A 14570-nucleotide genomic window follows, 5' to 3' on the forward strand; every position below is an offset into this window, starting at 1 on the left:
TTCAGATTCGGCAAATTTATGATTATTATGCATCATTGATTTTTAATTGCACCAAAAGGAGCACAAAATCACACATTGCCTGGAGCAAATTTTGCGTCAAATTGATTTATGGTTGTAAGCAGAAGAAAAAAATAACGCTGGGCATCAATTAGAAATAATTTTGCCAAACGGGTACATGTTGCCTCACGATGTTTATTTATGGGTCCCGGATTGTTTGCATAACCGACCAGCAGCATATAATTTGTAATATAAAAAAATTGCACTGTCTCTCACCGACTTTGGCGCGTTTGAGCTCTGCCATGAATACATCGCGGAAATAGTGCAGGCTATTCAATGTTTACTCCCTTTGTGGGCCTACAACTTGAACGATTGGATATTATTAGTTGCAATCGCTGGTTGTTGTCTTAATTGAAAAGGACGTCTTAATTGTAAGTGCCATTGCATATGTGCAGTTTGAGTGAACAAACATTTTCTAATTAAAAATAGTAGAGGAAGATATCAATACAGTTTATGGTGTTTAAACGCTCAAAAGTTATGTTGCACGACAGTAACAGTTGTGAATCAAAATACCAACAAAGGCATAAGCATTACTGGTTGTACACCTCCTTAATCTAAAATAAGTTGGAAACATATTTAATAAATGTGCTACTTTTTCTAACGTTGGTGCCCCGAACGTCATGTCTCCGAATGAAAGCTCTCTGAAAACCATGTTTCCCAGAAAAATGCCAAACACTGTCGAATGCTTGTTCTATGGCAAGATCAAAAGTATAGCCTTCAGATTTGTTGGTACGATTCGAATTTGTTACACGTGAAAGTTGATGAGTGGATTTTTGTCCTAGCTGACGGGTCTGGTGGAAAACTTTTTGCGAAATATTATTGTTGCGATATACATATTTGAGAATAGTAAATTTGCAAAGAAAGATCACAGTTATTAATGAAGGGAACGCTCATAGAACATCTCGCTGTAGATCAAGCTCTGTCCCAGTTTGGACGTAACACTTGATGAAAATTACTTGATAAAATGAGGGAAATTTATTTACAAAATATCAAAAGCCCTAATTCAAAGATCTATTACTGCAGAATAATGCAAAAATAGCCTATATACGAGAGCAGATTATTTTTCGTTTAAAATGTTTAAGGCCCAACGCAAAAATCTTCTCACAGCATAACTCAAAGGAACAACACATTAAAAAAAAAAGGTTTGTGGCAAAACTTTTCAGTGATTCAACATAAATTTCAATTTTGAAAGTATGCATCTATTATCGAAAGAAGGGAAAATTTGTGATTGAGATAATATTCATTCCAGCATATCTCGAAAGGAGATCATGCGTCTGCAGAAAAAAAGTTGAATATTGGCAGTTTCTTAAGTAATTATCATTAAAACAGCTCGTCTTGTAAAAATTGATGAAACAGCAAAATGTAAAAATGGGTAATATTTAGCTTTACTAAATAATAAAATTTAAAACAGTATAAATATTAAGAACAGCCCATTTTTTAAAGAAGTCAAAATTTATGATTGAACCAAAAGAAGATTGGACGCCAAAAATTATTGTGACATAATAAAACGAAAAGACATTACAATTGCGTTCAGAATCATCGAAGTGATTGTAATTCTTTTCCCCGAATGTGGTTTCTCCGAATGTCGGTTCCCCGAATGCCAGTCCTCGAATGACCGGTTTCCCCGAAAAGTGGTGCTGTTTAAATAGGTGCTTTAATAGTCAGTGTGATGAATAGTGAACGAGAAAAAACGATGAGCAATCAAAAGAAGGAGTTATTCTGTCATTCTCGGCTATACACATGTTGGCAAAAGAGCTGCGGACGGTAAAACTCGAAAGAACAGCCAATTAAATAAAGGCTCAAATATTAACGTCCCATGAAAAAATATAAAATTTCCATAAAAAATGCAAAATTTGCCAGTGAAGAAACAAGGGTAAAATCAACAGAAAAGTTAAAAATTTCCATAAATAAATAAAGAAGTGCATAGAAAAAACAAAGTTTTCCATAAATAAAAAAATTTTGAGCAATAAATAGATTCAAAAGTGCAGTAGAATCGACAATAATCTCACTAAAAAATTTCGAATTTTCCATTTAAAAACCTCAAAATGTCCCTATTTTCTTCACAAAAAGCAAGAAATAATTATAAATTTTTCACAAAAAAAGCCAAAATTTGCAATAAATAAATAATAATTCGCCCACAATAAATCAAAAATTTCCATTCAAAAAATCAAAGATAGCAATAGCAGTAAATGCAAAGTTGCAATAAACAAACCCAACTGAGCAATTCAAAATGACAATCAATACATGAAAATGTTGTAGAAAATTCCAATATTTAAGTAAAACTTTCCATAAAAATAACGTAATTTTCCAATAATGAGTAATAATGTGTGTAATGGATTTCATAAATTTTCAGTCAAACTGAAGCATTGTTTTCACAATTGGAGCTAATTAGTCGTCATATGTAGATGCAGTAATGGCATTTTAGAGTTCGATAATTAATTACGTAAGAATTTAGGGGAGGGGAGAGTGGGGAGATTGGCCGGGTTTGAAAAAAAAATGTCTTGCCATATAGAAAAAATTAATGTTTCATACAAAAAATCATACATGGAGGGGAGGCGAGGTTTCGAAAAATCTCAAAAAAATGTTTTTTAATACACCCCATCGTTAGGCGCTACAATTTTAATTATTTCGGCAAAGTTGAAATGATACATGAAGTGGGTGATGAGGTATAAAAGTAGCGTTACAGCATCTAGATCTAAAAATGAACCTATTGGAAAATACTTTAAAAAGCGTTATGTTCGTATGCAAATAAAAAAAATATTTAGGAAAAAACTCATTAATCGAAGTATACATATTTCTGCAACTGCTGTGGGCAGTTACTTTACTGATGCTTAGTTTGTAAACACCAGTTCCCTGGCTGGTTGGGCATGAGAGCATAAGCTTCTACCATCAATGTAGTTGGACATAACCCAAGCAGTGACATAAGTGTTACTAAAATTGGAAGATTAGATATTCCATGTTCCATGTTTCATTTCAACTTTGCCAAAATAAGTAAAATTGTAGCGCCTAACGATGGGGTGTATTAAAAAACCTTTTTTTGTGATTTTTCGAGACCTCGCCTCCTCTCCATGTATGATTTTTTGTATGAAACATTGATTTTACCTACATGGCAAAAAATATTTTTTCAAACCCGGCCAATCTCCCCGCTCTCCCCTCCCCTAAATTTTTACGTAATTAATTATCGAACTCTAAAATGCAATTTCTACATCTACATACAGTATTGGACAAAACATTTGCAACTTTCTCGATTTTCCATACAAAATGACCAACTTTGGTAAGTTCGATTTCAGTTATTTATGGACCGATTCGAATGAAACTTTTACAGAACATCAGATGTAACTTGAATTTTAACATATATTTTTGAATAATTTTGCCAATCGCGAGTTTATAAGTAATAACGATTTGACTAAAGTGTAATTTTCGACGAAAAATTCAAAACTTTTTATCTCAAAATCTGATAGCCTTACACAAAAACTGTCTTCAGCAAACTTATTCATCTCGTCAAAATCTACAACTTTGCTGAACATACGATGAAGCTATTCCTTCAATATGTTAAGTTATGTCAATTATGAAAAATCGTCAAGAAATTCACTTTAGTATAACCGTTACTTCTTTTCAACTTGTGATTGGAAAAATCACTCAAAAATATATGTTAAAGTTCAAGTTATGTCTGATATTCTGTGAAAATTTCATTCAAATCGGATCATAAATAACTGAGATATAGTTTATCAAAGTTGGTCATTTTGTATGGAAAATCGAAAAAGTTGCAAATGTTTTGTCCAATACTGTATGTACGACGACTAACTAGCTCCAATTGTGAAAACAATGCTTCAGTTTGACTGAAATTTAATGAAATGCATTATACACATTATTACTCATTATTGTAAAATTACGTTATTTTTATGGAAAATTTTACTTAAATATTGAAATTTTCTACAACATTTTCATGTATTGATTGTCATTTTGAATTGCTCAGTTGGGTTTGTTTATTGCAACTTTGCATTTACTGCTATTGCTATCTTTGATTTTTTGAATGGAAATTTTTGATTTATTGTGGGCGAATTATTATTTATTTATTGCAAATTTTGGCTTTTTTTGTGGAAAATTTATAATTATTTCTTGCTTTTTGTGAAGAAAATAGGGACATTTTGAGGTTTTTAAATGGAAAATTCGATATTTTTTAGTGAGATTATTGTCGATTCTACTGCACTTTTGAATCTATTTATTGCTCAAATTTTTTTTATTTATGGAAAATTTTGTTTTTTCTATGCACTTCTTTATTTTTTTATGGAAATTTGTAACTTTTCTGTTGATTTTACCCTTGTTTCTTTACTGGCAAATTTTGCATTTTTTATGGAAATTTTATATTTTTTTATGGAACGATTAATTGTCTGCCATTAAATAAAGAAGGGTGCATATTAGATGGCCAGATCCCCACCCTGAAATGTATACAGTTACGACAGATATGAGTGCTCAAAACTTTTCGGGGATATGGGATATTCGGGGAAATGGGATATTCGCAAAACTGGCATTCGGGGAACTGGCGTTCGGGGAAATGACATTCGGGGAATCGACATTCGGTGAAAAGTAGCACAACCCATCGAAGTAACTGCAGTAATCGATTTCTCTTTTCGCTGATAGTTTGAGCAGATCAATGTTATTGATTGCCGATTATCAGTTGGAAACAAAAAATACTTTTAAAATATAGTCCCAAAGAAAAGCCTATGCATAAAATAAGGAGAAATTTATTGAAATTTTAAATCAAATTTTTTTATACCTATAACTATGGTTACATCAAATTTAGAAAAAAAATATAACAATTAAGGAAGGGTATTAGTTTAAAAAGGATTTGAAATATGTGCTCCAATACGTTTCTTCAAAAACATTTTTCGTACATATTCAACTTTCTCCTACTCGATAATGAAGGGACCATCGAGTTAGGGACGTATCAACTTATGAATTACAAAACCAGTACAAATGCGATCTAAGGGACCATCGAGGTAGCAATAAAATTTTACTTTTACTATGGGACTCGAACTCGATATCGAGATACCAAATATAAATCAAGGGAGGGTCGTCTGTAATTTTTGAAAACATTTAAATGCTATTTAAATTTGTATTTATGAATATGAGAGAACTTTAAATCGAACAATTGATAAGCCAATGCAACGATTTCTAAATGACAGCAGAAATCCTAGATTTTTCTTTATTATACCTGGTTTTGTGAAAATTTTGTAGTTTGTGGAACTAACAGCTACCAATCCTAATAAATACCAAACTGCAGTAGAAATATTAAATTTTTTAATTATTTTCATTATGGTGTAGATATGATTAATTTGCCATTTTGTGAAAGTATTGTAATTCTTCCAACAAAATTTCATTAATAATGTTCTGCAAACTTGTCAACCTCAAATATTAGAATATTTTGAAATCCCAAAACCCATGGATCACTGCGATAAATTTCAAGTTGTGGTTAGGACCAAGTTGTTTCTGTGTCAGAAAAAGAATATCTGTTAATTAATATTCCTTCATGTTGGAAAACTTTAAATCATAAAATTGAAAGATCCTTGAGACAAAAGTTAAACCGCAGCAGAATTTTTATGTTTTCTGATTCATGGATTCAAAAATACATTATTCTGTCAATCATCGCATATCAGGGGGCCTCCTTAACTTGAGCCTGAGAAAGCCAGGAACTTTTCTGGAAACATTTTATTATGAGCCATATCCAGAACCAAGCCGAAATGAGTATTTGTACACAACTTTTTATAATTCTTGAAAAGAACCAAAGAATATTTCGACAACGCAAACAAAGATGAACACAGGTTTCTAAAGTCTATATTTTTGGCAAAATATCTAATCTATCCATTTTTTTCGCATAGCAAATGAATTTTGATGTAAAATCTTGGGACTTCAGAGATTACTATGAGCAATTCTCGCTGAAACCAGGCAGCCATCGGCACCCATCGTTAGAATTCCAATTTTATGTCACTGATCGCTAGTTTTCGATAAAACTGTTGTCAGAAATCGCATTATAAAAGGAAATTCCTATTTAATAACCTGGATTTATGACCAATAAAGCTGAGTATCTGGCTTGGTTCCAGTAGGGACGTAACGTCAGGAAAATTAAGAATAAAAAGAAGAAGAGTATACGTAACCTTTTTTTATTGATAACCTCTAATTTCAACATGCTGAGTGCTATCAAGGTGAAAAATTCATTCTTCTACCCAAAATCAAGATGGCGTCAAATCCAAGATGGCCGCCAGATTTTTTCACTTAAAATAATATTCTTATTCTTCACTCGACTCGAATAAAACACCAAAGGTTGAAAACTTGTTTCTTTGTAGTACAAAAAAAGATTTTTGTATTGATTGCACTTGCCATGTACGTCAAAATCGTATAACATGATTTAGAAAATCGTTCATATCATAGGGTAAATACCATTGCTCACCTAGTTTTTGTAGCCTATCTTACGCAATTTTTCCTCAGCTTTCTGATGGTGGTCTCAGAATTCAAAACTAGCGGTGCGCTAATGGTGAAAAAACGATTTTTCTAACAAAATTCAAGATGGCGGCCAAATCCAAAATGGTCGCCAAATTTTTTCGAGTTTAAATGAAAGATATTTCCTTTCTCTATACGATATCACTAAGTTTGCTATGTGTTCCAAGCGAAATTTGAGACATATCCCGTGAAGAAATACCCAAGATTTATCGAAAAATGGGCTTTTTCGCAAACTGTTCAGCTAGCTGGCGTACGAGGGGTCCACCAATTTGAGAAAACAGAAAGGACCACCCTTAAGTTTTATCGAGAACTAGCGATCAGTGACATAAAATTGGAATTCTATCGATGGGTGCCGATGACGGCCTGGTTTCAGCGAGAATTGCTCTATGTGACATTTCCATAGGATCATAGATTTTCACTTTTCGAAATTCTTCTAGAGATTCATACAGAAGTTTTTTCGTACAAAGACTTCTCCAGGGATCCCCCATGAATTTTGATAGAGATTCCTCTAGTACTTATCCCAATAATTTGTATGTAATTTGAATGCTAAGAGAAATTCTTTCAAAATTTGCTTCATCAAAACTTTAACACTCCAACAACGGAATTGCAACAAAATGATCTCTCAGAAAATCTTGTCACGAATTCTCCAGATTTTTTTTTCTACGATTGGTGTAATTCGTGTACAACAATACTATGCGCACGGCGAGGAGAATTATACAAGACACAAGATACATTATACAGAATTCACAGAAGATCTTTGAAAGACTTCTCTCTTTTAGGAATTTTTCACGTGTTGCATCAGTGATACCTTTACGATTTCGTAATATACCTTATGACTACAATAAAATTTAAGAAAAAAAATTCTTGGCATCTTTTTGGCAATTTCCTAGTAAAATCTTGTAATAATTCTTTGAGGATTTCTCTGGGAAGTTTTCTGAGGGAATCATTGAAAATTTTGTGGGAATCATTGAAAAATGTTCTGGTTGCGCTTTTCAAGGTACCTGGAACGAAAATTATGGAGGATGTCCTTAAAAAGCCTGTGAATAAATCGTTCAATGTACTCATGAAGAAATATTGATGGAAAGTTTATTATTGTTTTGATTTGCTGACTAGTCAATTGAAACATACCCTTATTTTGAAGGGCCTCTAAATTTGACTCCACACCGGGGCCTGAAACCCCTAGCTTCGTCACTGGGTAATATATCATGAAACGTAATTTTGTCACTTAAATTAATTGATCTAACAAAATGAACAGTTTGACACTGTAAGTGTCGAAATAAACTCTTGTACATAAACATTAAAAACGCCATACCTTGCATTTTACCATTTTTATCATTATAAAAAATAACCTTTGAATGCTGCGACGCTAAAAGAGTCGACTTACCGTATGTTCACGTTGTCTTTGGAGTGCTGACAGGTGTTTTTTGAACTGAGGTTGCATCACTTACCAAGGTGAATCCTGATCATGCAGCTATGATCCCTCCTCACTAACTCCTTCCTATGACAATCATTGAGATGCAGAGGTGATCTCGGTCTCTAGTAACAATGGATGTCACACATGATGTTGACTTTTTAATTTTTGGAGTTCTCAAAAGTGAAGATGGAAAGCCACTTTCAAGCTACATCTCTTGATTCCTTGTGCAACTTCAATTATTCAAGTCAACCACGGAGAAGCAGCTACGAATTGTACTGTTATCAATGCTTAAATACCTACGAAGTAGGAATAACTCATTTTATTTTTAATGCCCCATAGAGAGTTTCAATTGGACGTGTAATCACAGAGATATGGAAAAAACACTTTTGCATGTTTTCAAATGTGTGAACCCAAACTTTTGCATGAGAGTGTAAGAACGGTTTTAAATAAAAAAAATTGTCGTGTTATTGCTTTAGATTAAAACATGCAGTAATAAAGTTTATTTTTCCAGAATTTTCCACAATTGTGTGAAAATATTAAAATTCTTCCAGCAGAAAATCATCATTAACGATCTACAAACATGTTAACCTTAAATATGAGAATATTTAATTTATTTATTTATTTATAAATTGTATATGTTTTCGTGATAAATTTCAAGTCACAGTTGTGTTTCTTTGTAATCTACGCAGTTTTGTAAATATATTGTAGTTCTTTAAATGGCTAACAATCAAAACCTCAATGCTAATTATTTGATTATATCCAAATAATCATTAGATTAGAGATTGCTGACTTGAATATCTTTCTCAGAAATGTTTCAGCACGTCAGAATTCTATGGAATTTAAGATTCATCAAACTTTTGAGTGATCTAATCAACCAAGCATAGGAAATAGAACTTTTACTTAAGATGTAATTGGATATAAATTGCACGATTAAATTGAGGTTATATCGATTATTTCAACATGCTTGCAGTCTCCACACAAAATTCTTCGTTTCATTTATAATCAAAAAATATCTTCTGACCATCGAAAGTGTTATGAATATTGTTGATTAACTATTATGAAGTTTGAATTTCGTGTAAAATTAATTCGTATACAAGCTGGTGCACTTGCATGCAAGTTGGCCGAAAACGTATAATTATATATTTTCAAAATCCAATATCTCAAAAACTAGACTTACTATGATATATTTGAAAACGGCAATGGGTTCAGCAATCGTATATTAACTCCTACCGGCAGCTTCATTTTTTAACACTAAAAAATATTCAAATCGCGATAACTTTTTTGTTTCTTACTGTGTTTGCACCATTTTTTCACAAGCTCTCAAGAAACTCTTCTAGTTTTAAAATATGTGTCGATATTGATAATTGGTCATCTGGATCCGGAGATATTCCATGGGGGATCGACGCGTAGCCATAACCCACGTAAATGTCTCAGGCTACAGAATTTTTATCGTATTCGGATATTCACTCGTCGGAATGATACATTAATACTAGTATGTTGTGAAAAAATGAAGCAATTTGGTGCAGCCGTCTTTGAGCAATTAACATTTATGTTTCTGGTACCACGCTGGGCAAATGAAAATCTTGAAAACTCTAAAAACCTTATATCGTAAATTTCCGATTTCTCCAAGAATACTCTCATCTTATATATATAGCTCCTTATTACCTGGTATTGTATAACACACATTTTATTTTTTTGATAAATTAACCAAAAACAAAATGGCTGCCAAAGACAATCTATACTACTTACTTTGAAAAATCATAACTCAAGAACGAAGCATCGTAGATACATTTTTTTTATGAAAACGAAAGCAAACTTTCTCAGTAATGAAAATAAAATATTAACTGGAAACAGTTTTCCACAAAATTTTCCACCGTTGAGAAAATTCGTAAAGAAAAACCGGAAAAACTATGTTCCAATTAGTGGAAAACTTTCAAAAATATATTTTTGAGAAGGTAAATTCATAAGCTTTAATCGCTGAAATTTTTGAAATGTATTTTTTTTTGTTTTTGAGTTATGGCCAATTTTGTGGAAAATGACCATGTAAGCCTTTTCTTTGAAAACCCATGTTTCAATCGAAGCATCGGAAAAACAAAGATTTTTTATCAAAGCAATTGCAAATTTTCTAAAACATCTGAAAAAAAATATGGGATTGGTTTTAATAAAGTATAAGTCGGAATGGATGATATTTTTCATGAAAAATTACACCGCCAAGAAAAACTGAAAAAAACTGTTTCTACCTCAATTTGTCATTACACTGAAAAGGGATTCTTTCTTTTCTATGGAACAAATAAGATGTCAAATTTCAAAAATGTATGCAACCATGAAAATGAAAAATCTTAAACAAACGCAAGGAATTCCATAAATAATTTATTGTGGAATCCTTTGAAACACTTAAAGAATAATCTGAATTTCTGAAAAAAAAAAAAACACTTGGAATTTTTTGAAGCAAAATTACTGGAGGAGTTTATAAAAAACATGTCGGAAAAATCATTTAAAAGAGTTTCTTGAAAAAAAAAATCCTGTGTATAAAATATGAAAAAATCTCACCTAAGTATTCCCTGCGTTTTTTCTTAAGATATGATTGAGTTTTTCGAGCTTAAATATTTATCGGCTAGAGAATACAAAATCGGCGGCGTCCCGTAAAATTGATCGGCACCAGCGACGTGACGCGGCGGCGCACAGGTCTAGTCTTATATAGATGAAAAATTAAATATCTGCTGAATTTTTTGCAAATAATGTGCCGAGAACAAAAGCCGAACAAACCCCCCATCACCAGAAGTAAAATAAATAAATTTTCATGAAAGTGGCCAGAAACATATGAAAAATAGGCAATATTGAAGGGTTTTAGACTATCATTGGTGTTTTATTACCTATATTGCATATTAGTCCTATTTGAGAAAAGCGTCCCTAAATTGATATACAATCAACTCTCCCTTACTCGATGTTTTGTATCTCGATATCGAGTTAAAGAACTATAGTAAAAGTTGGTTTTAATGGCTAACTCAATGGTCCTTTGGATCACAGTTGCCCTATAACTCGATGGTCCCTTCAATATCGAGTTATGGAGATACAAACATTTTGTTATTATAGTTGATGATGAAATGTTTGAGGTTTGTCCGGGATCATATTCAGTGCACTATTCATGCCAATTCGAACACGGGAAAACCTCGTACCTGTCACCCAGTAGTGAGTCTAATTCAATCGTCATGTCTATTTATTATTGTTACGCGCCAACTCCACGCCATCGGGAAGTAGGGTCGGGCCTGTCATTGAAAACCATTTCCACCCAAATGGATGGCCGATAAATCAGACCCATATTGGCTCTTACATACCACATGAACAATATGACACCCGAGCAGTTTAGCTTTGCGGTGGGCTGGAGCAGTTTTTTGGTGGGGTTTCCATGTATAAAACAAAAATCTTGTCCAATACGCAGAACATTTACTGGTCGACTCAGGGTTCCTAATGGTGCAACGATTCAATTAAATTAAATTATATAAAAATTGATGCGAGTGCATCAATCGTCGGGTGAATGCAGATTTCAACGGAAAAAGTGAAGGAGCTGCTTTGAAGCCACAGCACACAGCATCTCTACAGGAAGACATCCGCCGAGTACAAGAAGAAACTTCAAAGAGCATGCTTTCGTTTTGAATGGGTGGTGCATGTGTGATAAGTAAAGCATACTAATTAACACGAAACTCTTGGAGTGGAAGTTTGAGGCAAAGTGTGTGATTCAGGGGGCGGCAAAGGTTTCGTCGAACAACAGCTGGCATAGGCGTTTGAAACACTCGTCTGGCTTACGCAGCAGCCCTAAATCTCCGGTGCATAGATATCTGCATCTACAACTTCAGATGAAGCCGAAAGTGCAGCAGCAAAAGTGAATCCAGTCAGCGCAGCCAGTCGGTAGTTTTTGCTTTTCTTCGGAGCGTAAAACGTTAAGTCGGTTGTTCAGCATCGCCGTCTTTGCCATCGTCGTCGTCGTCTTGAGCTTGAGGCCTTAGTGGGGTCTTGAAATCTTGAAGTGCCAGCCCGTTCGGTTGCTCGTTGGTAGACATTGGGTCCAATCCGTCGTCAGTCGGTAACAGACCGTCTCAGTTGGTGGATCAGCATTTCGCATTTCGCATTGCAGAGAGTGAACGTGATTGAAAGTGAAGTTGTTGGCGCGCAAATTAACGGTGGATTTTCAAGTGATAGGGAAAAAAGAGCCTTACCGAAGCGTGGTTGATTAGGGCGATTGGTGCTGCTGCTGCTGTTTAGCAGAAGAAAGTGATTGTTTTTTCTTGCCACCGCCTTTAAGTGGTGTGTTGAATTAGTGAACAGTTTGTGACGAGTGGATTGATTAGAGGTGCTTCATTAGGAGCGATTTGGGAGCTGTGCGTGTCCCCGCGAGTACTTGCTAAAGTACAACCATCACGAATCGGACAAATTTCGGAGGAGACAAAATCAACGAACCAATATGCGGTGCGTATCTTTACAGATTGGGTAACGATTGTGAATGCTGATGAGTTACTTAATCAATTCAATGCTCCAACTTATGCACGTAACGAACAATGGTTTTTTATTTGCGTGAGAGTTAGTAACACTGAAGCTATCCTTCATGTTCACAGAGGGATGAAGGAAAATGTAATTTCAGATATCTGAGTGAAAGTTTCAATAACATGGGCATTGGGTTCTGTACCACTTCGAACTGATATAAAATATATAGAAAATGAACTGTTTCAGTGCTTCAAGATTTGCTTGTCTTCTTCGTTTAATTGGCGTTTATCTCAGATATTTCAAAGATTTGCCGCAGTTTTTATTTTTTATACATTTAAAAAGGTTTTATAACATTTCAGAACTTTTGTGTAAAATGTGATATTTTGATAATAAATCATCGAGCTGCTTAGTGGAATACCTGTAAGTAAATGAAAACTGAGTCGTTTCTAATACATGATGCCGAAAGCGGCATTACATTTAAGGTAGAAATTCACGTATCTGTCAAAGTATGCAAACTCTAGGAATAAAATGTTTCAATTTAATTAATTTAACACTTTGTCAAAGACACGGTGCTTGAAAATCGTCAAATTAAAAAGTTGAAATTTGCAGTGCCACCTGTGGTGGGATTCTGAACTAAATGTTCTGGTCACCCGATGCGCCACATATATATATATATATATATATATATATATATATATATATATATATATATATATATATATATATATATATATATATATATTAAATTGTCATCTAAAGACACCGTGCCGATGAAAGCACGTTATAACATGATACAAATGTTCACGATTTTGGGCATTCGTTCCTCTGTGAATTGGATTCGGAAATCCCAAATTTACTGTAAACACACAAAAAAAAACATTTATACTTGAGGTACACCGCGTATGCACCGAAATGCAACGTTTTCGAAGTGATGAATATTTTGGTAAACTCTTCTGTATTTGGAGTTTATTTGAGCTGTAAAGTAGATGCTACAGTAGAAAATTAACTCAATTAGTGTGGAGGACACTGTGAAAATTTTCTTATTATTTATTTAGTTGGTGTTACATCAATTAATTTGATAAAACCTCGTTAACGATGTTACGCCAATTTACTCGGTCCAAGGCTGTGTCTCTCCAACCTCGATTTTGGCCCACGTTCTCCAGATCTTGTTGCACCTGATCAAGCCACCTCGCTCGCTGTGCTCCCCGCCTTCTTGTGCCAACCGGATTCGACGCGAACACCATCTTTGCAGGATTGTTGTCCGGTAGTCTTGCAACATGCCCTGCCCAGCGCACCCTTCCGGCTTTCGCAACCTTCTGGATACTTGGTTCGCCGAAGAGCCTAGCGAGCTCGTGGTTCATTCTCCGCCGCCACACACCGTTCTCCTGCACTCCGCCAAAGATCGTCCTAAGCACCCTTCGTTCGAACACTCCAAGTGCTTGCAGGTCCTCTTCCAGCATGGTCCATGCTTCATGTCCATAGAGGACCACCGGTCTTATAAGCGTTTTGTACATGGTACATTTGGTGCGGGGGTGAATCTTTCTCGACCGCAGCTTCTTCTGGAGCCCATAGTAGGCGCGACTTCCACTGATGATGCGTCTCCGTATTTCACGACTAACGTTGTTATCAGCCGTTAACAAGGATCCGAGGTACACGAACTCATCAACCACCTCAAAAGTATCCCCGTCTATCGTAACACTGCTTCCCAGGCGGGCTCTGTCGCGCTCGGTTCCGCCTATCAGCATGTACTTTGTTTTTGACGCATTCACCACCAGGCCGATTTTTGTTGCTTCACGTTTCAGGCGGGTGTAGAGGTCTGCCACCGTTCCAAATGTTCTGCCGACAATATCCATATCATCCGCGAAGCAAACAAATTGGCTGGATCTTGTAAAAATCGTACCTCGGTTATTGAACCCGGCTCTCCGCATGACACCTTCTAGCGCGATGTTGAACAGCAGGCACGAAAGTCCATCACCCTGTCGAAGTCCCCGGCGGGATTCGAACGAACTGGAATGTTCGCCCGAAATCTTCACGCTATTCTGCACACCGTCCATCGTTGCTCTTATTAGTCTTGTGAGCTTCCCGGGAAAGCTGTACTCGTCCATGATTTTCCATAGCTCTT

General features: G+C 35.0%; 1 protein-coding gene across 1 annotated transcript in view; it reads left to right on the forward strand.

Moving 5' to 3' along the window:
• The first annotated feature begins 11408 nt into the window (after positions 1-11408).
• The window catches only part of LOC5571273, a 49504-nt gene continuing 46342 nt past the window's right edge, over positions 11409-14570 (forward strand). Inside the window, exon 1 of the mRNA XM_001653521.2 lies at positions 11409-12433. Coding sequence (XP_001653571.1) covers positions 12429-12433 — 5 coding nt within the window. The 5' untranslated portion in view covers positions 11409-12428. The remainder of the gene's footprint in view (positions 12434-14570) is intronic.

Source organism: Aedes aegypti, chromosome 2 (genome assembly GCF_002204515.2).
Source record: "Aedes aegypti strain LVP_AGWG chromosome 2, AaegL5.0 Primary Assembly, whole genome shotgun sequence".
NCBI lineage: Eukaryota > Metazoa > Arthropoda > Insecta > Diptera > Culicidae > Aedes > Aedes aegypti.